This window comes from Lissotriton vulgaris, chromosome 5, assembly GCF_964263255.1.
Source record: "Lissotriton vulgaris chromosome 5, aLisVul1.2, whole genome shotgun sequence".
NCBI lineage: Eukaryota > Metazoa > Chordata > Amphibia > Caudata > Salamandridae > Lissotriton > Lissotriton vulgaris.
The window spans coordinates 1681464271-1681488080 of record NC_141693.1 but is presented as its reverse complement, the minus strand read 5'-3'; the positions used below and the strand labels follow the sequence as shown (position 1 = coordinate 1681488080).

The window sequence follows — 23810 nt, the reverse complement described above, 5'->3', positions numbered from 1 at the left end:
ATATTCTACCTCCCCCTTCATGTAAGGCGCTCTGATACCCTCAAGGGTCATGCTTGCGCTATATATAAAACTTTATAAATAAATAAATGTTGTTTCCGGGCAAAAGATAGGACCCTCAATATCTGCACGGGTTGTATTGCAGCGACGTCAGCTATTCCACATCAAATTGTTTGCTTTCAGTGAATAAGTTGCACATGCTCTTATTTTTCAGATCAATGCTTCGCTGATGGAACAGGAGTTTTCAGAGGCCTGGGGAAAAAAGGCCAAGGAGCTCTTCAATGAGACCTTCCATAACTTCCAGGATCTAAAGCTGAAGAAAATCATTGAATCGGTCCAGACTTTGGGGGCGTCTAACCTCCCCCTTCCACAAAGGCAAGAGGTGAGTGCCAGCCGAATCACTAACACCTAGCCCTGAAAGGAGTTACACTGAGAGCATCACATCGTTAGGGATAGGAGTTCTACAGTGCAAAGCTCAACCTTCAGCATTTCCAGCCCTGCTTCATTCAGAGATGAGTACAAGACAAGCAGGGAGGGAGAGCGTAGCCCATCCATATGAAAGTGGCAAGCAAAGATCAAGATTCACTTTGGTACTCAACTTGGAACCGCCACAACTGCGCTTTTTTCCTTTTACGACATCACATTGAAATAAACCTCCCCTACATACTTGCTCTGTGATTCACAATAGTATCATAGAAACCGTATCCGGAGCACCCCTACTGATTAAAAGAGTGCTGCTGCTCAATCATTCGGATTTAGAATATTCAATGCTTCCATCACAAATTGAGGGCCTCATTTACAAGTTATGACGCAGGGCAGCACAGCAAGTCCGTTTGCTGTGCTGCCCTGTGTCAAAACGAAAGGGTAGGCATGCGTCGTATTTATGATATACGCTGCATTCCTGCCCTTTCCCATTGGGCAGGTACCCTGGTTATCTGCATTGTAGTAATGATTGTTTTTGTGCAGGAAGGGTCGCCTTATATACATTTTATTCCACTCTTTTGGCATTCAGTACATTGTTCAATACGGGCGGTGTTTGTAGTTGATGACCTGATCAGGGCGGTGTTTGTAGTTGATGACCTGATCAGGGCGGTGTTTGTAGTTGATGACCTGATCAAGACTCGCCACTCAGACCATTGTTCAATCAGCTTGATCAAGGCTCGGTTAGTCAGACCATTGTTCAATCAGCTTAATCAAGGCTCGGTCAGTCAGACCATTGTCCAGATGACCTGATCACTGTGTCAAGGATGTTTACCATGCAGGGAGCAGACAATGAAAAACAAGCTTGTTTACACAGGGCGTAGGTGTCTCATGGCTCTCTGTTGATGAATTGGTTAACTGCAAAGAACAGGGGGCTTAGGTATGTGATAGTTTTTTTTAGCGTCAGCAGAAATGGAGGCTGTAGGCAGGGTTTTGTCACGAGATGGCAAGAAATGGAGGAATGTAAGGAAATTAATAGGACCTAGTAAAAACGTATTTTCTTCAGTACGAACCAGGGATCCAGCCTGGCTCGGGGTTAAAGGTAGGTGGCTTGACTCTCGTTGTTGTGACTCTCGCTTTTTCTGCTGGGGTCCTTCGATGCTCTTCACCAGGCCGAGTTCGATGTGGGTTTGCCATTCTGACTTTAGACAAACTCCCAGTCAAGCCCTGGAAGTCAGACCTCCAGAACTTTACAGTGGGATGAGTCTGGAGGGCAGGCCGGCTCGCGGTTGAGGGTCGCCGGCTTGGCTGGCCAGGTCGAGTCGGTCCACTTATGGAGCTTTTTTCCAAATATGCTTCAAATTTCTCAAAACTTCTGAAACTTCTTCCTCATGTTTCCTTTTGGGGACCAAAGTGTCCAAAACACAATCCAAGGGTCTGGAATCTCCAAGATGGTCCTTGGAAGTTTGGGGCTTCAGTTCCCACAATCTACTTGGACAAGACCCTTACAAATTGACTGGATGCACTCTAGGCTGGGGGTTCCTGGTGGTGATGGTCCAGGTAAGCTTGGAAGTCTACTCTTTAGTGTTCTTGAGGCAAGTTAGATACACAGTGTTGTAGTTCCAGAGTGTGCAGCAGGTGCAGCCAGTCAGAGTGCAGTGCCTGGTTTGTGCAAATCAAACTTCCAACAATGGACCCTTTTTCTACTCTAAGTTTCATGCAGGAGATCTGAGAGGCTCTGCCCCTCCCAGATACTTATTCAGTGTTCTTTGGGGTCACACAGGAGGGCATTCCTGTCCAATGAGGTGCACAAAGATTTCCTCCAAAGTGTGACACAATGGTCTTCCAGAAAGCACTATTCTTTCAAAATGTAATGTGGATGAAGTCTCAACAGAGAAGCAAGGGCTAACTAAACCATCCACCATGATGGCTCATTTCCATAGCTCACCTCCCTGCTACATCTGCAAATTCCTTCCTTAAGTCTACCATCTGGCTGGGTTCAGAGTGGAAGCTGGTAGCTTCTACCTTTGAAGCTGATGCTTTACGACCCCTCCCCCCTGCTCTGATATTCCTGTGGAGCAGGGTCCTCTTACAAGAGATAGCCTTTCTCCCTGGGTGCCCCTTATCACTTTATCAAAGCAGCTTGGCTAATCCACTCAACTTTGACTCCGGGGCAGACCACTGGAAGGCTGAATTTTGGCTTACAGACAACAGAGCGTTTTAACTTATTTTCTGTACATTTTAAGAAAAATTCAACAACAGCATTTTTTGGATTACTCAATACTATTCTCCTAAATCCTTGAATGATATTTTTCAGTTGCGGTAATTATAAATTCATAGGCTATTACAATGTTCACCTATATGACTGGGAAACTACAATGGGGAAAATGAAATGTCCAATTTCTCCAACACCACCAGTCCTGCCAAGTATCACTCATCAAAAAATACCACAGAAGTGCCCACACCAAACAAATTTTCAAACAATTATTTTACGAGCCAAACCAAAAAGTTCATATATTATTTGCTCTTTGAGTTTTTCCTTGAGTGGCAAAAACTCAAGGAGCAAATAATATCATTGATTGTGTGAACTAGCGGCTGCTAGCTCCAAAATTGGTCACCGTTTGGTGAAAATGTCTCAGTTTTTTGACTTTGTCTAGAAGTAATTTTTGAATACTGATTGAATACAAATGCATTAAGATATATTGTTTGTATTGTATGTAGGATGTATGTTTTTTACTCACTTGTGTATTAAGTAATAGCATGTAGTATGTATATGTGTTGTATATTAGTGTAAATAGCTTTGAATGTATATATGTTTCTTTTTCCATTTATAAACGAGACAAAAAGAGTTTATAAAAAGAATTGTGCAAGTCAGAAGGGTATAAATAAAAGTACCCAGACAAACTAAAATGACATTTTTGGTTTGGCTAGTAAAATAATTGTTTGAAAATTTGTTTGGTGTGGGCACTTCTGTGGTATTTTCTGATTAATAAGGTCCAGCCCACTCCAATGTTTTAGGACCTAACTCCTTAGCTTCATGAAGTATCACGCATCAGGCATTAGACTAACTAACGCATTTCAGTTAAGCCTGGGCAGAGTTCGCAGCGCAACTCCGCGAAGTGGCAGAAAAACTCCACCGCGCTACGCAGAGCTCTGCAAGCGGGGGAGTTCCATAGAAAAATGCTGTTTGCGGTGATCGCACAGTGCGGATGCTTACCCGCACTGTGCAATCATCGTGAATGGCACCTTGCACAGCGCAAGCGGTCCCTTCTTGCCCTTTTCTGCCGCTTGAGTTATTTTTACTCGAACAGCAGCTTTCTCAACATGGACAAGCAGTTTCTCATCGCAAGCAGTCACGAGCATACGCGATCATCGCAATGAGAAACCTGGTCACCCCGCGTTGAGAAATCTTGCCGAGATGTATATTTTCCACGCTCGCACTCGCCAACTTGATGTTGACGATCGCGAATGAGGAAAAAAAATCTCGCTGAGAGGTTGTGTTTCCTTGCTCACGGTCGCCAACTTAACGTTGAGGATCACAAGCGAGGAAAAAACTGCTCCGCTACGCGAAGCGGAGTTTTTCAGACCCTGGGTGTGCCTAATATACCAAAATACTATAGTTTATCCCTTTTTAAGTGCCCCTAACACCAAAGTTGAGTTTGGGCAAAATTAACATTTAAAAGCAGTTCTGCAACAGACGTCTGCTTTAAAAATGGCTGCAGGCTCTCAGCAGTGCACACATGCAAGTGCAGAAAGGGCTGCTGGCCTCTAAACTGACATGCACTATTATATGCTATAAACTTAAGGACATTTTTATCCCCCTGCCCTATTATGCCCCAGAGCCAACGGTTAGGAAATGCTGCTGTGACTCATAAGTGCTGGACACTGGCATTACTGGATGGCACTGGCTGGCCGTCCAATGCAGGAGTTATACAATATAACTGACTAACATGTCCACCACTCAAATTGCTTTCATATTTCACTATACTAATTCACCACTAATCCTTTATGGGTTCTGGAATAGCGTGCTACTCGCCAAAAAAAGAGCTTTGACGCCTCGTCAGGGGTACTAAGCGCCAGAGGCGCAACTAGAGTCAAATTTCTGGGGCGGGGAGGGGGAGGGGGGGTGGTTAAGAAAAAAGAAATCGGGGGGGGGGGGCTAAGTCTTCAAGCAATAGGTAGAGTGGAGTGGCAGGGGCTCTAAGAAGGGGTGGAAAACAACAAAGCCTCGTTAACAAGCAAATGGTCTTTTAAAGACGTGTGAAGTGCATCTGTGGTGTGTGTGCCCAGGAAGCTCTCTCAGCCAGGCTGACACACACGACGGGGGGAGGTGGGTGTTAAGCCCTTTGAGCGCAATGGGCGCTATATAAATGCAATGACAGCATAAGACCAATCCCTGACCTGCCAGAACAATCCCGAACCGCAAGTATAAAATGCGTTTCACCCTCGCAAGGCCTGCTCGCGCCAGGTTGCCAGCTGGCAGGGAACCAATTGTCTTGGCAATTCACAATGCCATTACTGTGATAATTGTGGTTCGATTTAAAAAAATCATAAGGCGTCATGTTGACGTGTAATGAAATGTGTCAACGGGTTATGACCACTCCAGCAGCCACAAAGCATCACAGTTTGTTTACCCGCAGTCCTTGCTCATTAATTAGTAAACTTCTGCAAACCGAAAGCCGCCTTTGAGGAACATTTTGAGGTGCAAGTGGCGAATGTGAGCATCGGGCACAAAACATAATAAAGAGCTGGAGATCTCAGTCCCTTACTTGCCTACATCTCTGCAATCACATCTGGTCACATCTGGTCTTAAGGTTTCCAGGGGGAAATTTTCCTCACGAGTTTAGATGAAGCAGAATTTCTGCAAATTATTGCGTCCGCTTTGTATGTGTCGTAACACATTGACTCTTCCAGTCCACCACAGCACAGAGAACTGGCAGACCGCATCGCAAATATAGGGCCTCATTTATGAAAAGTGACGCATCGCTGCGTGAAAACAGCGATGCGTCACTTTTCACTGCGCACTCCTTGCGACACCAATGATGCGTCATATTTAATGTATGACGCATCATGTCGCAAGGACTTACAGATACGTCAGTATTTCTGACGCATCTGTAAGCGCAAAAGTGACGCATTGCTAGAGTGTGTCACAAAAGTGACGCATCTCCAGCAATGCGTCCTTTCACATGGGGAAAGCCCCATGTGAAAGGGCTTGCGTCAGTCTTACGCCTGCTCTGAGGCAGGCACAAGATTTTGACGCAACCGCTTCCTAAAAGTGACGCAGTGAAATCTCATAGATTTCACTGCGTCACTATTACGAGGCTTTTTGCGGGGGAACGCCCCCTCTGCATACATTATACCTGACGCAGGTATAATGTGGCGCAGGGGTTTAAAAAGTGACGCATCTACCTAGATGCGTCACTTTTTAAATATGGCGCAACAAGGCGCATGTTTTACGCCGCAGATGCGTCACAAAAAGTGACGCATCCGCAGCGCAAAACTGACGCAAGGCCTCATAAATGAGGCCCATAGTACTTGGAAGTGCCTGGCCAGCTACTTGTCTCTTTGTCAGTTGTCGGAGAACGATACCACTGCTAGGCACCAAATAATTAAAATACAACAGTGCCACTTAGTGGCCTCAGAGAAAACAGCACTCAAACTTAAGATACATCAAAGTGTTTCTTTTATGTATACACGCTTCAGAAGAACGGTGAAACAATAAACGCTCTACCAACTAAATCAGAACGGATTTATGATTTAGTGGCACGACCAGAGGCACGCAATGACTCTTTAACGCTACTCCTCTGTACAGCACTAGAAATAACAAAATATAATATCGCAGCAACCATGGACTTCGAATCAATTCTACTAACTGCATACCAACCCTACCGTCCACCCTGTAGAAGCTGTGCCTTGACAGTAAAGTATTTTGCATCTTCACTGCTGGGAAGCAGGGTGATTTTTTTATTTTGCAGAGTTTTTTATAGTGCGAACTTGACCCGAATCGGGTATCAGAGCGCTTTACATAGCACCAGTTACGTTACATGAGGACACACATTCATTTTTTTGTTAGGCACGGGGAGATTAAGTGATTTGCCCAGAATCACAGGATGTTTTTAGCGTCATTACCGAGACTCGAACCCCAGCTCCCCAGGTCCGAAGTCGATAAAAAATTGATGCGATGTATAGATTGCGATGTTTAGGAGCATTAGGCTGAAGTTTAGGTGGTGGAAGGCTTAATTGTAGTGGGGCTGAGTCAGAGGCTCCTCCTTTAAACTGTCTTTCATGCCAATAGGACAGAAATCTTGGCGCAGATTTATGTTGGGAATGCGCCACGTTTGCGTCACGCAACTGCGGCGTAAACGTGGCGCATCCCTACGGCCCATTTACAACTTGACGCATCTAGGCAGATGCGTCCCGTTGTAAAGCCCTGCGCCACTTGTGGGCGTACTGGCGCAGGGTGGGCGTTCCAGGGCTGGTGCGCCTCGCAAAAGTGGCTGAGTGAAATCTGTAAGATTGCACTCAGTCACTTTCAGGCCAATGCTGCATCAAAACCCTGCGCCTGCTTGAAGCAGGCGTAGGTCTTGACGCAGCATTGTAAAGATGGGGCACCCCCGAGCCTTGCTGGAGCTGCGTTGTGCTTGCGACGCAACTCCAGCAATGCGCCACCTTTACGGCACAGATGCGTCACGCATCTGTGCCGTTTTTGCCCCATGGTGCGCCGCATTGTAAATGCGGCGCACCATGGGTGGCGGAGCAGATGCGCAAAATAACTGCCGCATCCCTGGGGATGCGCCAGTTATCATAAATCTGCCCCCTAGATTCCAAACTCAGCGTAGTTGTCAAGGGAACCTAACACCCTCTCCTCTGGAAAATGCATCTGCTCCTACAAACTGACCACCGAATAGAGCTAGCACAGACTCAGGTCAGAGCCAGACTGGACTACTGCAACATATTTTTTATTTATTTAATTTTTAAAGTTTTGTATAGCGCTAGCTAGACCCGTAGATATCAGAGCGCTTCACATACATATTGTGCAAAGCCGAAGGGCCTTACATTACCTAGAAGGCTGACAGTAAGTAAGCAAACCACGGATAAAGAATACAGTATGAACAATAAATAACTGTGCAACTGAGGGGGAGAGAAAAAAAAGAAAAACAAGGTGATTAGCATAGTCCGTTGGGAATGCAACTGGTGCTATGTAAAGCGCTCTGATACCTGATTCGGGTCCAGTTCGCGCTATATAAAACTCTATAAAATAAAAAATATTTTAGTAATGGTAGAATTGACAGATGATCTTTAGTTTATTAATACAATTTTTAAACCTGTGTGGTCTTGCAAGCCCGAGTAAGGAGTTTGGAGTGTTTTTTTTATGAATAAAGAAAGCAAAATATGTAGGAAGAGTGAAGGTGTGAATAATTGCTTCCATAGCCAGATGTTGAGGAGAACGTTTGCGTGCAGGGTTTCTGCTGTGCATCCCACTGTTTAAGGTGGCTGGGTGACGTGTAAGCACAATACTTACAAGACCTCACAGGTAGTGCACGTCTGAGGTTTCATTTGACCACACATCAATAGAAGGAAGTGGCAGCAGATGACGAGTTCATTCAGGTGCTAAAAAGAATGATGAAACGAGAGAAGTACTGAATGAGAAAAGAGGAAAGGTCTTGAGAGAGAAAGCATATTGTGAGTCATATAAGGTGAAGTAAGTTCTGGAGGTGTTTTTAAGTGGCAGACAAGAGCTCTACATAACAAGTGGTTAGTTACAAGATGATGTATAAAGGTAAATAGTTCAACTAAAGCAGATCGAAGACATTATGTAATGTTTACACCACCAGTTCCGTCACGCACACTCGCTCTCTCTCTTTATTTGCCTTCCTCCCCTGTCTATCTCTTTCGCTGCCTCTCTCAGTTCACCTGCACTCAGCAGAGTAATGTTTTATTTCCACGACCTCTTCCTTTCTCAGTACTGGCGCAGCTCTGCATGCTCAGAAGTGCTGGTGTATAGATCTCGATCTGAGTCCTTGGGACGCATTTAATATTTGGTATTCTGCCAATGTTTCTTTCATCCTTGGCTCCGCTCTGAGCTTTCCGTTCACCCTTCTGCTCTGTGAGGTGAGTTTTCTTGTGCTTGAAATGACAAAGTAGTAATTACTTGTTTCATCCAACTTGGGGCTGAACGTAATGAAGTGTATTTTGTGTTCTATTAGGTGCAGGTCGCACCTCTGATATATCCCGCCTTGTACCAGATATGTCTGTGGCAGTCGCCGATCTGAATTTGGTGTCTGATTTCTCTCTATTTCCTAATCTCCACGCCTATTGCTGTCTGCTCCCTGCTCTCTCTCCTCCTCATTCAATCAATCAATCAATCAGTCATAGCATTTATAAACCGCACTACTTACCCGTGAGGGTCTCAAGGCGCTGGGGGGTGGGGAATGCCGCCACTGCTCGAAAAGCCAGGTCTTGAGGAGTCTTCTGAAAGTCTGCAGGTCTTGGGTCTGCCGTAGGTGGGTGGGGAGGGTGTTCCAGGTCTTGGCAGCGAGGTGGCAGAACGATCTGCCACCGGAGGATGCTCTTCGGATGCAGGGGACCGTGGCAAGGTCGGCGGAGCGGAGTTGGCGGTTGGAATGTATGACGTTACAACGGGTGTTAGTACAACGTGTGCTGTTACATCGCGGTTGTTACAACGACTGTGATGTTGCCACACTATGCCATTACAGCGCAAGTCTTTGCACCGACTTGCGCTAAATGGCGTGCTAACATTAGAAAAGTGTAATTTACTATTCCAACTCCAGTCCACTTATCAGTAGGGAAGGTGTTGGGATAGTAAACTAAACTATTTGTAATGTTAGCACACCATCTAACGCAAGTCGATGTAAAGACTTGCGCTGTATTGGCATAGCGTGGTTACATCATGCTTGTTGTAATGACCGCGATGTAACAGCAAAACGGTGTGATGTCTGCGATGTTAATGATGTTTCCTGGTGGATGGGGGTGTAGAAGCTGAGTCGTCTGTTGAGGTACGCTGGTCCGATGTTATGAAGTGACTTGTGTGCATGGGTGAGGATTGAAGGTTATCCTCTTGTTGACGGGGAGCCAGTGCCGGTCTCCCAGGTGGGGTGTGATGTGGCTATGGCAAGGGATGTCGAGGATCAGGCGTGCAGAGGCGTTCTAGATGCGTTGAAGCCATTTCAGGAGTTTGGCCATGGCTCCTGCGTAGAGTGCATTTCCGTAGTCCAACCTGCTGCTGACAAGGGCCTGGGAGACTGTTCTTCTAGTTTTTGTGGGGATCCACTGGGAGATCTTGCGGAGCATGCAGAGGGTGTTGAAGCAGGAGGAAGAGACAGCGTTGACTTGCTTCGTCATGGAGAGGGTGGGGTTGAGGATAACCCCTAGGTTGTGTGCTTGGTCGGTGGGTGTTGGAGCTGTTCCCAGTCCTGTCAGCAACCAGGAGTTGTCCCATGCCGAGGTTGTGGATCCGAGGATGAGGACCTCCGTCTTGTCTGAGTTCAGCTTCATCCAGCTGTTGCTCATCCATTCGGCGATGGCCTTCATTCCTTCGTGGAGGTTGGTTTTGATGGTGTGGGGGTCCTTGGTGAGGGAGAGGATCAGCTGGGTGTCATCTGCTTAAGAGATGATGATGAGGTTGTGCAGTCGGGCGACGTCGGCGAGCGGTGTCAAGTAAATGTTAAACAGCGTTGGGCTGAGGGATGAGCCCTGGGGTATGCCGCAGATGATCTTGGTGGCTTCGGAGCAGAAGGGGGAAGGCGGACGCTCTTTGTTCTGCCGGAGAGGAAGAATGTGGTCTAGTCCAGGGCCTTGTCTTGGATCCTGGTGTCGTGGAGGTGTGTGCGTAGTGTGCGGTTGCAGACTGTGTCGAAGGCGGCTGACAGGTACAGGAGGATGAGGGCCACAGTTTCTCCATTGTCTAGCAGGGTCCTGATGTCATCGGTGGCCGCGATTAGGGCGGTTTCGGTGCTGTAGTTGCTGCGGCACCCGGACTGGGACGGGTCCTGGATACTGTGTTCCTCGAGGTAGCGGGTCAGTTGTTTGTTGATGGCCTTCTCGGTTACCTTTGCCGGGAACGGGAGCAGGGAGATGGGTCGGAAGTTCTTGAGATCTTTGGGGTCCACCTTGGGTTTCTTGAGTAGGGCGTTGATCTGGGCGTGCTTCTAGCTCTCCGGGAAGGTAGCTGTCTCGAAGGAGATGTTGATAGCCTTCCGGAGATGGGGTGCAATGGCGGTGCTGGCTTTGTTGAAGATGTGGTGCGGACAAGGGTCTGATGGAGAACCGGAGGTCATGATCTTGATGGTGTCTTAATCGTTTATCTTGAACCAGGAGAGCAGGAGGTTGGTGCGGATTTATCTCACCTTCTTTATATGTGTGTCTCTCTCTCCTCCATGTCCCTCTCTCAGACTTTCTCTCTTGATTATTCTTTGGTTCTGTCACTGTCTTTTCTCCGCCTTTCTCTTCCTTTCACTCTCTTATTTCTCCTTGTCTCTCCTTGTATGTCTGACTCCTTATATTTTTCTGTGTTCCTGCCTCTCTTTCTGTCCCTCTCTCCATACGTCTTTGCTGTCTCTCTTCCTCCCTATCTCTCTGCCCACCCCCCTTCTCTGGTTAACTTTTCACTTAGGGGCATATTAGCAATAGACAGCGATAAATATCGGAAAGTGCGCTTAGTGCTTGTATCAGCATAATCCACCCCCAATAGGAAGTATACCTATGTCTGCAAAAATGTGTGGGCTTCTTTGTAAATATCACAGCAGCGATAATTTACAAGGAGTACTGCCCAGTGACGCCCACTTTGCATCTCATTAGAGATGCAAAGCGAGACGTCGGGAAAACGGGTGCTAACATGCGCCAATGCATGTTAGCATCCCCTTGTAGATAGAGCAGCATCCCCTTGTGGATAGAGCAATGTCATTTTCGGCCCTTTTTTGGCTTTTAAAGCCAAAAAAGCGGCGAAATGGCTCTTGATATTATGCCCCTCGGTTCTCTCTCCATGGCACTTGCTGCCTCTTTCTCCTCTTCACACCTCGTTGCCTTTTATTTATTTCTGTCTTTCTTCCTTGTGCGGCCATTCATCATTGTAAACGTGCGCCGAACCCTCTCCCGCCTTGCGGCTGGCTGCAGATTTCATACAACTCACTAGTCCGCCAGGGTCGAGCGAGGTGGAAAATGTGCATGAAATATAACGCTTCAACCTTTGTGGAAGTGATGTTCTGTCATCTGCTGCCATCTGTAAGGCTATATTCTGGAGTCGGGTGTTGTGCTTGAGGGGCAAAGAGTCAGTGCTTAATTTGAGACGGTGGTTGCCTGTAGGGGCCACAGGTTCATATTTATGGACCAGCACTTATTTCACCTGATCAGACATTTATTGAGAGCAAGAGAGGGAAAAACCCACAAAGGGGAAAGATTGAGGAAGAAAAAGGCGGAAAACCTCTCACAAAGGGAGGCAGCAGGAACCTGAAAGGATGAAATAAAGGGGCAGGAGTGTATTGTAGTGATGATAGAGGCATGAGGTGGGTTTAACACTGAGCGCTGACACCTAATAGCACCAGCATTTTGTGAAGAGATGTAATATGAAAAAAACAGGATTCAACAACAGTACATCCTTTTTTCACCTCTTCTCACACTTAGCCACTACGTACCCTATCACACCTCACACTCCACATCAGCAAAAATGAAATAACTCACTCGTGGGGCCCATTGGGCATTGCAGCGGGCCCAACGAGGAGCTGCCTGATGATGAGGCATGACACCCCTTGGGGTGTGTAAGGGCCCTTGCTTCTAAAAGGAGCACCCCCCTCTTGGTAGGGCTGGACCCCTCTTTAGGAACTGCATACTTCTTGTCTTGTAAATCATTTTGTCTGACACTCCATCTTGCTAGTGTCCGTAAACACAGACTTTCATCGTGAATTACAAAACTTGCATTTTGAATAGTAAGTCCATCCTCCCCTCAAAACAGTAATTTTATTCTCAAATGCAAGATTTTTATTTTCAGTCAAAAATAGATGGCTTTTACCTCTTGCTATTTTCAACTGGTACACACTTGCACTATTGTCACACATGCCACAACAGGGCACAACAGGAAGAGGCAGATAGCAGTGATGAATGCAAGCACACATGCCGGCAATAACGCTGCACTATGTTGCTTGCTCCAGCCAATGAAGTATGTGCATTCATGGAAAGAGGCAAATTTATAAACTGCATGTAGATTTGTGAATCCTCATGTATTTATTGGCTGGCCCTCATGGAGAAATGTCTCTTGCAGTCCCCCTTACTCAGACTAGTGCGTTGAACACCATATAGAAAGAATACAAATAAAAAGGGCATAAAAGGGCAGCGTTAGCCTCCCCTGATGCCCATGCCCATGTGTGCGGGGGACAAAGAGACCATAACTCGCAATACGGCCGAGCAAAACACAACTTACTCACCAGATGCAATACTTATGACCGTACAATATTTATACCAATAAATAGCACCTAAAAGCAACATGTAATTAAATACCAACACATACTCAAAAGTGTAAAGAATACTAAATACTCAATCATAACTGCACTTAAGTGTATTTTTTTGAGTGTATTTCTAGTTTTTTTAAAAAGCATATATTCATGTGTTATAATCAAAGCTGGCTGTAGCCCCAATTACTCCTTATTTTTTTTTCACAGAAATGTTTTTTTTACCATTTTCCACATTCATGCAACAGTTGCATATTAAATGATGCAGCAATATAATTGCATGAATCCACTGTCTCTGGCATTTGTCTATTGTTTTATCAGTCATTTGTTCATGAAAGGTCAACAAAGCCTAAACAGCTTAATTCCTATCGGTGACCATAGTTAGCTGTGGTTTCAAAAAAACTGCTTTTTCAAGCTAACTATCGAAAATAAGCATGTAATATAAAACTATATGTTGGTTAACATGTAATATGGTCTTATAGTGCCATCTCAAGGTTCTGGTGGCATTTAAAAACACACAGCTTTCCGATGTGTATGACATAAAGCAGTATTGGACTTCTTTCCACTCACACTGCCCTCTCTCCTCTCTGCAGTACAACACGATCCTGAGTCAAATGGACAGCATCTACTCCACCTCCAAGGTGTGCCCGCCCAACCAGAACACCAACTGCTGGTCCCTGGACCCTGGTAGGTTACTGTGTTATGACCGTACAAAGGATGGGATTGTGTGCTTCGATGCTGATCACACCTGCTGTGCCATCAGTGCAAAGGAGGGATGATTAAGCAAGCCTGCTTCTACAACCGCAAATGCAACGAGTTTCACTCCTGTCCAGAGCAGGAAAGGCATATATGCAAAGTCACATCTAGCAATAGGTTTATGCCTCTAGAAGCTGGTGGGACTGGGGTAGCGTCACTTACATTGACACTTATGACAGATTTTCACCTGACCCTTAAGACCTTCCAGAGACAACGCCCTACCAGGAAGTCTCAGATTTCCCTATACAACTGTTTTTAGCACTAAACACTTTTGTATCAATCGCAATTTAGTTTACAGAAAAGGTTCACAGGGCCACACAGCATGCCCACGCCCTCCTGTGATGGTGGACAAATATCTTAATTGTGATCAGTCTCTTCCTATTAAAGACAATGGGCCCAATTCACAGAACTAACTTAAGACAAAATCCTAAACTTACTACCATTTTGGTATTTACAGAAGGCACTTACTCATTTCGGTATTCACAGAAGGCACTTACTCATTTCGGTATTCACAGAAGTTAGAAGTCCTAACTTTAGGACTCCTAAATGCCTTCTGTGAATACCGAAAGTCTTAAAGTTACGGCTTTTCTCTGTTTAGGAGTAGTAAAGTTAGGACTCCCTGTTGCCTCTTCATCATTTTCTTCTCTTTTTCTTCTATCCTACCAGACCTGACAGACATTATGGCCAATTCCAGGAGCTACAAGAAGCTGCTGTATGCTTGGGAAGGCTGGCACAACGCTGTGGGGGTCCCTTTACGGCCAAAGTATGAGACCTTCGTGAAGCTCAGCAATGAAGCATACCGACCAGACGGTAAGAAGATGATGGTGCCTGGGTGATGTGAAGGGGCAGGCTGTTGGATGCTTTTGTGGGACTTGGGTCTAAAATGTATAGCTTTTCATCCTGCAAACAGGAAAAAAACAGGTTTTGGCAAAGCCGAAGGGTCTGGTTTTGGCTGTCAGCCTATTGGCTTTGTCACTTCTTGTCTTATTTTGTCATGGGGTGTACAAACCTATTTGATGGGTTCTCATCAACCTCAAAACAAAATGGCCTAAAGCAAAACAGTTTTTTAGGTCTGGAAAATTCTCTTATTGCTATATTAATCCCTGGCACCGGAGGAAACAACCATGGGAGTGGGTGTGTGCCTTGTGAAATGACAGAATGTTTGTCGCTCGCAGTGAAGTTTGCCCATGTCTGAATTGGGATGATCCATTAGCCCATACTGTAAGCTATAGCGGGGGAAGAAGAATGCAAATGACACAATAGCAATATATGTAGAGGACTGGTTGAAAGTGCTTATAAGCAAGTTTATTATGCATCTTATTGTAGTAAAATCAAACGGTCTTGGCCAAACCTTAAAAAACACATCATTTATCAACACCCAAAGGCTACCCTGCGTTAGCTGTCTCATGTTGAGCAAGCAGGTAAGACCTGTTTTTTCTCAATTATTTATTATATGAATGCATTTTCTTACAGGAGTGTGGTGCCCTTATAAGCAAGGGGCTCATGGTAAAGATCCTTAGCTGCCCTCCCTTTGCGATGGCTCTGAGAAGCAGCAGGCTTTGTTGGTGGCATTAGAGTAACAAGCACTTGCAGCACATTAAAAATAGAAAAGCAGAGCCACAGGTTAAGATAACTTAAATAGAAACTGGGAGATGTAAGACTGCCCTCCATAATGTGCTTGGAGTTAAAGGTAATCTGTGCTGATCTACTGGTTCTGAACTGATATAATTTCTGGCTCAAAAATAGGTATCAATTTACTGAATTATAAATGAAGTGTCACAAATCAATGCTGGCCCCTTTTTGGAATAAAAGAAATATAAAGCTATATAGTCGTAAATTTGTTTACCATAGGAGCATGTCATGAGATTTATCCAAAACATTAATACACAATGTAAGAAAGTGGCTCTGTATGTACTGGACCAAAGTAAGGTACAGTGTGCACAGAGTCCACAGTCGCCAGAGGTATGGCAGAGGCTAAATTTAGATATGACCCTACTCTCTAAAGTGGTAGCTTGGTCGAGCAGTAAGGCAGTATCAGTGGAGAAGTGTGGCTCAGGGGTTAGAGGCGGCAGACCTGGAGCTTGAGTTCGGCCCTGGACCAGGGTTCAATTCCCCGCCTCGGAGGGTCTTGGGCTCAATAATTCCACGGACTCGTTAATTCTCGCTCCGGTGCCTTCTCGACTCACGGGTTCACACTCTGCGACTCTGGGCAATAGCTTGCTTAATCTCCACATTGGCCCCTCGCGGTGGGATGCCTGGCTTTCACCTTGTGGATACCCTGCCAGGGTTATCTCACAGGGGAATACCAGGACGGGTTCCCTAAGCAAGCGCGGAGATGCCCCAGGGTAAGTCATGCGCTATATAAGCTTCATACATTTACATTTACATTTAAAGCATTTGGTATACACACTCAGTCAGTATATGGTCTCACACACTCAAGAACTGAACTCTAGGCCAATTGGTTTGTATATAAAAATATATAGTTACTTTATTTTAGAACCACAGTAGGTATCATAAATACTTCCTCAGAATGAGATATTGCAATTGAATACTTTCAAATAGCAGTTGACTTTTAAATGCAATAGTTACAGTTGTTGCAATATGCAACACAAGTTTAAACACAAAATAACATTAAGTTCAATGGGAGTTCTTAAGTAAATGCAATAAAATCACTTTACAAATGTTTTTCTTACCTAGGGCTGTATCCTGGATTCAGCCCTTGTGCATTTCCTGTAAATCGTTTTTGTTATACAGGCGCTTTTTAAGGAATATTTGTAAGTTTGGAAAATGGATACTTGGAAGATTTTCTGGTAAAAACCAGGCAATGTATTCCTTGGGTTAACAGTAAATCATGGTTATAATTACTTTCTAGGTTCAGTGCAGGGCTGAAAGGTACAGCACTGGGATCTCTCCTGCTTGCAGGTGAGTAGATACGCTTTTGATGTTCAGATGATTTTTAAGGAATATTTGTAAGTTTGAAAAATCGACACTTAGAAGAAATTCTGAGTGAAACCCAGCCAATGTTACCCTATAGAGAAAATAAAGTTATCAGTCTTTGGGTAAGTACTCGGCTGGCAAAGTTTAAGTTCAGGGGTAGACTCAGGGGTCTCCCAGGATCAGGTAAGTACAGTTGTTACACCCTCAACAGCACAGGGGCAGCCGGGTGCAGAGTGAGTAGGCCCAATGTTATCCTATGGAGGATAGGGGGGCTTTGGTTGATGGCTGCTAGCAGGCAGACCACGCATCTGTGGGAGCTGAGCTTCTGGTCACTTACACAGAGCAAGTGGGGAAGTAGAGTAGGGTAGTTGCTGCACTTCCAGCACTACCCGGGCGGCTGAGTGCAGGGTGCTTTTGGGCCTTCGGGTGCCCAATGTTATTCAATGGGAGAACTGAAAGTTGAATAAAGGTTGCAGGCTCGGGGACGGAGATTCTTCAGGTGCGATCACCACTTCGAGCGGTAAGTTGTGATCTTGGAGGATAGGTAGACCCCTAGGAGTTGGGCACTAAGCATGGGCGGAAAATCCGTTCCGCTCGCGAATTTTGCAGATTTTCGGTAAATTCGCAATCCGCGAACGCTCGCGAATTTACCGAAAATCCGCAAATTCGCACGCAGCGGATTTTTTTTTCTTGGTGATACAATTTTGCGGCGTGCGGTGTAAGTTCGCAATTGCGAACATGTAGGCAGCAACAATCTCGCACTTGCGAAATTACAAAAATTGCAATTCTGCACAAGAAATCCACTAGCAAGCAGCATTGACCTTCTGAAAATGATGATTTTTATCAGAATAACTCCTCAGGTTGACATTTGCCTGCACTTTTTTGGATTTGAGGCCTTTTGACTTTCTTTGGATCACTTTTGGATTAGAAATCAACTTTCACAAGTAAGCTTGTTTGGGGCATTACAGTTGCTGTAATGCTGTTCTGCAGAAAAACGAGTTTTGCAAAAGTGAAAGCATTCAGCAGGTTCAAAAGTTCAAACTCATCATTAGTACCCATTCCCTGTAGTGCTTCCTGACTGGGGCCCCTCCAGAGTTCAGTTGCTAGTTGCAACAATTGTATGACCCTTCTCTGACCCTCACAGCAGGCTCATAGAATAGCTACAAGTAGGCCATAAAAGGTCCTGGAAAAAAAAATTGCGCTGCAACAGAAAGCAAATTACAGACAAGGAAGCAGGTGCCAGACTGGAATTTTAAAACAGTGACACATTAATAAATCAACCCCAAATTAATTCATGTCAGTTGAAGCAGGGCTGGTGTGCTTGCTTTTCCCCCCCATAATCTACAGTGATGATGAACCAGAGGGTAGCATTGATGTACCAGAGGGTGGCATGGGTGAAACAGAGGGTGGCAGGGGTGAAACAGAGGGTGCTGGGAACCTGTGATGATGAACCAGACGTAGAAACAACATAATCGCGACCGTTGCTAGCCGACATGTAAGTTCGCAATTGCGAACTGGTACAAAACCCTCGCGAACTGGCAGAAATCCTTGCGAACACAAAAAAAAAAAATTCGCAAATTCGCGAGAATTCGCGGATTTTGCAGATTGCGAGTTCGCAAATTCGCGAACGCCAGATTCGCAAAATTCGCTCATGCTTATTGGGCACAGAGGGCCGTGGGGCACCGGGTGCAGGGGTGCCTTTTGAAATCGGGAAATCTTACCCTCAGCTGGTCGCAGTTGGAGGGGTCCCTGGTTGTGAGGCTGCAGGCATCGTCAGGATCGTCGAGGAGGGTCCTTGGGTGCTGGATTATGGGTCACAGTCGCCGAGGGGACGTCCTCGTGGTCTTTGTCCACTCAGGCACGGGCCGGACTTGGCGGGTGCAGAGCGTGTTGGATTTGCGGTTCCTGGCTGGCACCAGGGGTTGTTGCTGTTTGAGCAGAACCACTGCTCATGGGAGTCCCAGTATTTAGATGAGCAAGGCTGGCAGGTCCTCTGGGGTTTTCGAGGTTGCTGTCCGCAGGAGACGCCGGGATTTTGGCAGGAGCAGGTTCAAGGATCAACAGGTCAGTAGGGCTGGGGCCAAGTCAGTTGGTGTCGACCTCTTGTTAGCAGCTGGATTGCAGGTCTTCTTTCTTCTTTCTTGTTTTCAAATCGGGATCTGAGTAAGGAAGGTTAAGGGTGCCCCTAAAAACTACATTTAGGGGTGTAACAGGTAGGGCAAGGGCAGGGACTAATGGGTCCCTGTCCTGGGGTGAGTACACCCCCTAGCCTGTCACTCTCCAGTGGGAGGGAGGCAGGAGCCTAGCTCTAATTGGGTAGGGCTCTCCATTCTCAAAATGGCGAGAGCCCGGGGTTGTGCTTTACCTCGCCTCCCCCACATGAGGGGTGGGGTTGGCAGAGGCTGGCACATCCCCTTTCCTTCCTTTATTTTTCCCACCTGTCTTCCCGCCAGAAAGGGGGTCAGAACCGGTGGGGGCCAGTTGCTAAGTACAGCAAGTGGCCTGGGGAAGCTCACAAAGGCGGCATGCCTTTGAAACTCCCCATGTCCATTCTGGGGGCGGAGACCTAGCACCTCGTCCCAGGATGTGCATTGTTGCAGGCCCAAGAGAGCGGAGGGCTCTCTACCCAGGAGTCCAGCAACATGTCTGCTGGGTGGCAGCGTAGGCTGCCTCTCAGTCAGGACACAGGTTGTAGGTTAGTTTCAGGGGGCAACTCTGTGTTGCCCTCTGGCATGCATTTTACATTAAATCCCACACTGGCATCAGTGTGGGTTTAATGTGCTGAGAAGTTTGATAACAAACTTCTCAGTCTTCTGTGTAGCCATTATGGTGCTGTGGAGTTCGTGTTTACGACCTCCCAGCACCATATACTCTTAATTGCAGCACTGCACTTACAGTGCCCAGGAATGGACCTGCCCTTGTACCCATACCACTGGCATAGGGCACCCAGCTAGAGGGGTGAATGAGGTATGCCAGGGCAGTGGGTTGCCATGTCGACTCTGTGGTTTGTTCTGCACCAAGACACTCAACCTGCAAAGGCAGTGTGTGGGTGACAGGGTGCAGGGCCCCTGAGGGTAGCACAATAAGTACTGCAGCCTTTAGGAGTCTTCTCTGGTCACAGTGCCTTGGGTACTCAGGGTACCATTTACCAGGGGCTGACATGTGGCCAGAGATGAAAATTGGGTTTGTTTTTGGGGAAGGAACACAGGCCCTGGGAACCTGATTGGCAGGGAACCAGGGCACACCAAGGAAAAGTGCATCAGTTGTCAAGCAAAAAGTGGGGGGGTTACTGCAACCTACTACCTTACATACAACTTTCTCACAGCCGCTCCCCATACAGTTAAGAGCGGTGGGGATTTTGACGGACGATGACAAGAGACATTAAATAACTAGTTAATGTTCCCTCATTGTCGTCTGCCGAAATCCCCCCACCTGGCATCACCGCCCACCGCTCTTACCTGCACTAGCCGCATCTACTTTCTCTTAAGAATTGCATCAAATGTCTGAAGATATATCTGCAGGTTTAGTTTCTGAATCCAAACTCACTAATTCTATTCCAAAAATTATTGTCTTCGGATCTTGCCCAGACGCACCATCGAGAGGAGGCTCAGAATACAGTTTGTGAACTAACCTTCATATTCATCCATCCACCCATTCATGCATCCATTCTTCTAACATTTGATCTAAGAGTAAATCAATATCTGGCAATACTTCATTAAATCATAATAGCAATGAATCCATACACCAAACCCTAAACCAGTCTGCTCCTTCTCAAATGAATAACCTACGTTGGTCTAATGTGTTAGTGACACAGAGCCAGATACACAACTCTATACCAGTAAATGTGGCAAAATGAAGCTGGTATCTAGGGCTGCCAGGGAGGAGAAGGCGTTGTTTTGTTACAGACTATAACATTTGGAGCAGAACATCTGAGCTTCACAAATTCATTCTAACAAAAGAGCGATTGCCCCACTGTTTTGGGGGATTTGAGTACTCACATAGGCTACCCTTCCAAGCTAAACTCCAAATCTGGGGATGCTAGTAGATGAAGCTGGCATCCATGCTGATGCAAAGCAGAGGTCTTTGTTTTGATGATTGTGGTTCTTTCATTGAGAATATCGATCTACAGGCCAAGTCGCCCCAATGGTATTTGATTTGTTGGCCACGATTAGGAGATTTGGAGCTTAGAAAGGTGTTACAAAATAGGAATCAATAGAGGTCGGTCTACACTAATCCCAGTGGGGTCGGTAACTGGATTTTCTGGCACCATCTGGATTACAACTTCCACATGTATGATGTTTTTCACCCAGACACTTTGGTATCTGAGAACAACTGATACGTTAGTGGGAAATTAGGAATTACCATGTGGTGGGGGGTTCTAGTATTACAGATACCCTTGTAATTCATATTTCTTAGGAGGCTCTATGGGTGTCATTTCTTATAGAGGATAATACATAACATTAGGAGACTGACCTTGTTATAGAAATATTATGGTCGCATTACACTCAGTACATCCAATAACCGATGTATCTATTATATTAACCACTCATCAGTCAATAAACCAAGCAGTCCACGCACCAGTCAGTTCACCCTTCAATCCAAGCTTCATTCAATTTATTGATCCATCAATCAATTCATAAATAAATCAGTCACTACATCTGCATTTGCCGATTACTGGTTAAACGGCGAGAAGTGGGCTTTAATTCCTCAATGGTCCATGGGCCGTCGGGATTTTGGGAAGGTGGGAAGTTTAGGCAATTAGGTCTCGAAATCCACCCATTTCTCTGGTTTGTCTGCAGAGTTGATTTGGGTGGTTTTTAGGCCCACGTTCACGCTGCAGTGAGCCAAAAAGAGGGTGGATTTCGGCTGATTCGCTTTCCTGAAAACATTTTCTCCCAACTCTAGTCCTATCCCTTTATGATGGAGTGCCCGAAAATTATATTAGGATGTCACCTTTTGATAATTCTTTAATCTCTCTATAGTATCAGTTTTCTTGAAAACTTTCAAACGGCAGTGGCCTCAAATTGGACATGATACACACACATCAAAATGTGTTCTATTCTGTGCTGTTTTAGGATGGACTCCAGAAAGATGGCACGTGGACCACTGCATATGCAAAAAAAATGGTAGTCTGAAAAAACACCAGAACCAGCAAAGTCTGCTAGATAGTGAACAAACATTTCTTCTGTATCTCATTCTTTTTTTAAGAGTGTAGGGCTAATCATCGGATGCGCAAGACGCTGGCAAAAAGAAATTACTGTGTTTTAACTCAAACCTCTGTATATAATAAAAAAGCTTTGATTCCAAAATTCCATGCATGTTACACACTACCTTGCATTGCATTTGCCATTTGGCTAGTAGCCACTACGCGATTTTCAAAGTTGGGTGCATGTGATCTCTTGACCTCAGCTTTTAAATAAGTCTGGTCTTTTTGTTCTGAACTGTTTGGAGTGTCCTGATCAATTCAGTTCTCCAGGATAGCACCACTCCTGTTCCAGCGTGCCCCCTTCCTCACACACGCTACTTCACTCTATCGTCCTCTGATATTGCAAGTGGTTTGCTTTGAGTTTGTTGCCTGGGTTTACTCCTTGGGGTCATCGAAAAGGAGGAAACACAAAATGGTGCCTGTTAATACACAACACAGTCACATACAAAAAGACTAAGATATGGGTTCTATAGAGACAAGACATGTTTTGATGATGTGTTTTTGATGTGCTTTGAGGATTAGCCGGGTTCAAGTCTCGGCAATGACGCTCAACATCCTGTGATTCTGGGCAAATCAGTTAGGGGCAGATGTCTGACCACCAAAATTTGCGACTCGCTATTCGCGAAAAATTGGGACTCTCAATTAGCAAGTCACATAACGCTACCTACCAACACCTCTCCCATGGAAATTCCGACTCGCTATTGACTCGCAACGCTATTTGCGATAAGTGCAAATAGCGACTCTCATTCCTATCGCAAAAAGCGAGAGCCATATAAACCTTGTTTTTGCATGAGCAATTTGCGAACGAACGTGAAAATCTCAATAAAGCACTCATAAATACCTACATTTCAATAAACAAAGTGTAACACTTCCTGTTTGGGTTGAAGGACCCACCAAACAGGAAGTGATAGGAAGTGGTGCCCAAAGCAACTCCTGATGAAAAACATGCACATGTACTGGTGCAGCAGCATATTCAGATACTGCTTAGAGAGCAGAGAAGACTTGCAAGGATACCAACAAGGGAACCAAGCAGAGGCTGCGCAAGCTTAAGTTGTCAGAAAAAGAACTTGATATATTAATAGAAGAATGCTGCAATCAGCACGCAGAATTGTTTGGCAGAACATCCCACCGTCTGGCTGAAACAGAGAAAAATAGGATCTGGCGCAGCATACAGAGAAGGATCAATGCCCTGGGAGTAGCACACCACACCATCGAAAAGATGGTATGACCTATGCTCCAGGGCAAAAGAGAGGATGGCAGAGTGCCTTGAAGCTGCAAAACAGACATGGACCATCCACATCAGCAGACCCGACAACAGCAGAGGCAATGGTGGAAGCCACCCTGGAGAGGACACCTGTAGCAGGTTTTGGGACCCTGGATACATCCCAGTCAAACATAACTCCTGGTAAGTGTAAAATGTGCATGTGACATGTGCATACCAACTAGAGCCTGAACTGTACATTCATACTAATAAAAACACAAGCATATATCCATGTAAAAACAACAAACAACCCAGGTGTTGCATCATGGGAGATGTAGTCTGTGTCAAAATGAGTTTAGTGAGGGAATGACTTGTGCTTTTTAACAGAGTCATAACACTGATACAGTGAAACACATCTTTTAATATCATCTGTCATATATTTTGTTACATAGACACACAACTTCAAGCAGAGGACAGCGATGGGGACACATCGAGTAGCCAGGAGCCAGAGAAAATTGAGAAAGGGCAGGATGCTGGGAATACGAGTGGGGATAGGCCCACTGACAACCCATCCACTGGGAATGCAAGCACTCCCTTGTCAACACCAACTGCCACCTCAACAGCGCAGCACAACACCACACCACCAGGTCTTTGGTCCACCCATGCGCGTTGTGCACCAAGAACCCAACAGTCACAGCATCGGTCCCAAGACAAGTCCACAACTGGCCCATTCAATCAGTCAATGTCAAATCCCATTGACAGAGAAATGCTGCTGATCCAGCACCTGCATAATAAGATTCAAAAACAAAGAAATCTGAGAATGACACGGTCT

The 23810-nt window shown here is 45.6% G+C and overlaps 1 protein-coding gene across 1 annotated transcript in view; it reads left to right on the top strand.

Annotated features, from left to right (window-relative positions):
* ACE (angiotensin I converting enzyme) overlaps positions 1 to 23810 on the top strand; it is a 212610-nt gene that overhangs the window by 69657 nt on the left and 119143 nt on the right. The window contains exons 2-4 of the mRNA XM_086923822.1: positions 212 to 379; positions 13472 to 13565; positions 14301 to 14444. Of these exons, the coding sequence (XP_086779948.1) occupies positions 212 to 379; positions 13472 to 13565; positions 14301 to 14444 (406 nt within the window). The remainder of the gene's footprint in view (positions 1 to 211; positions 380 to 13471; positions 13566 to 14300; positions 14445 to 23810) is intronic.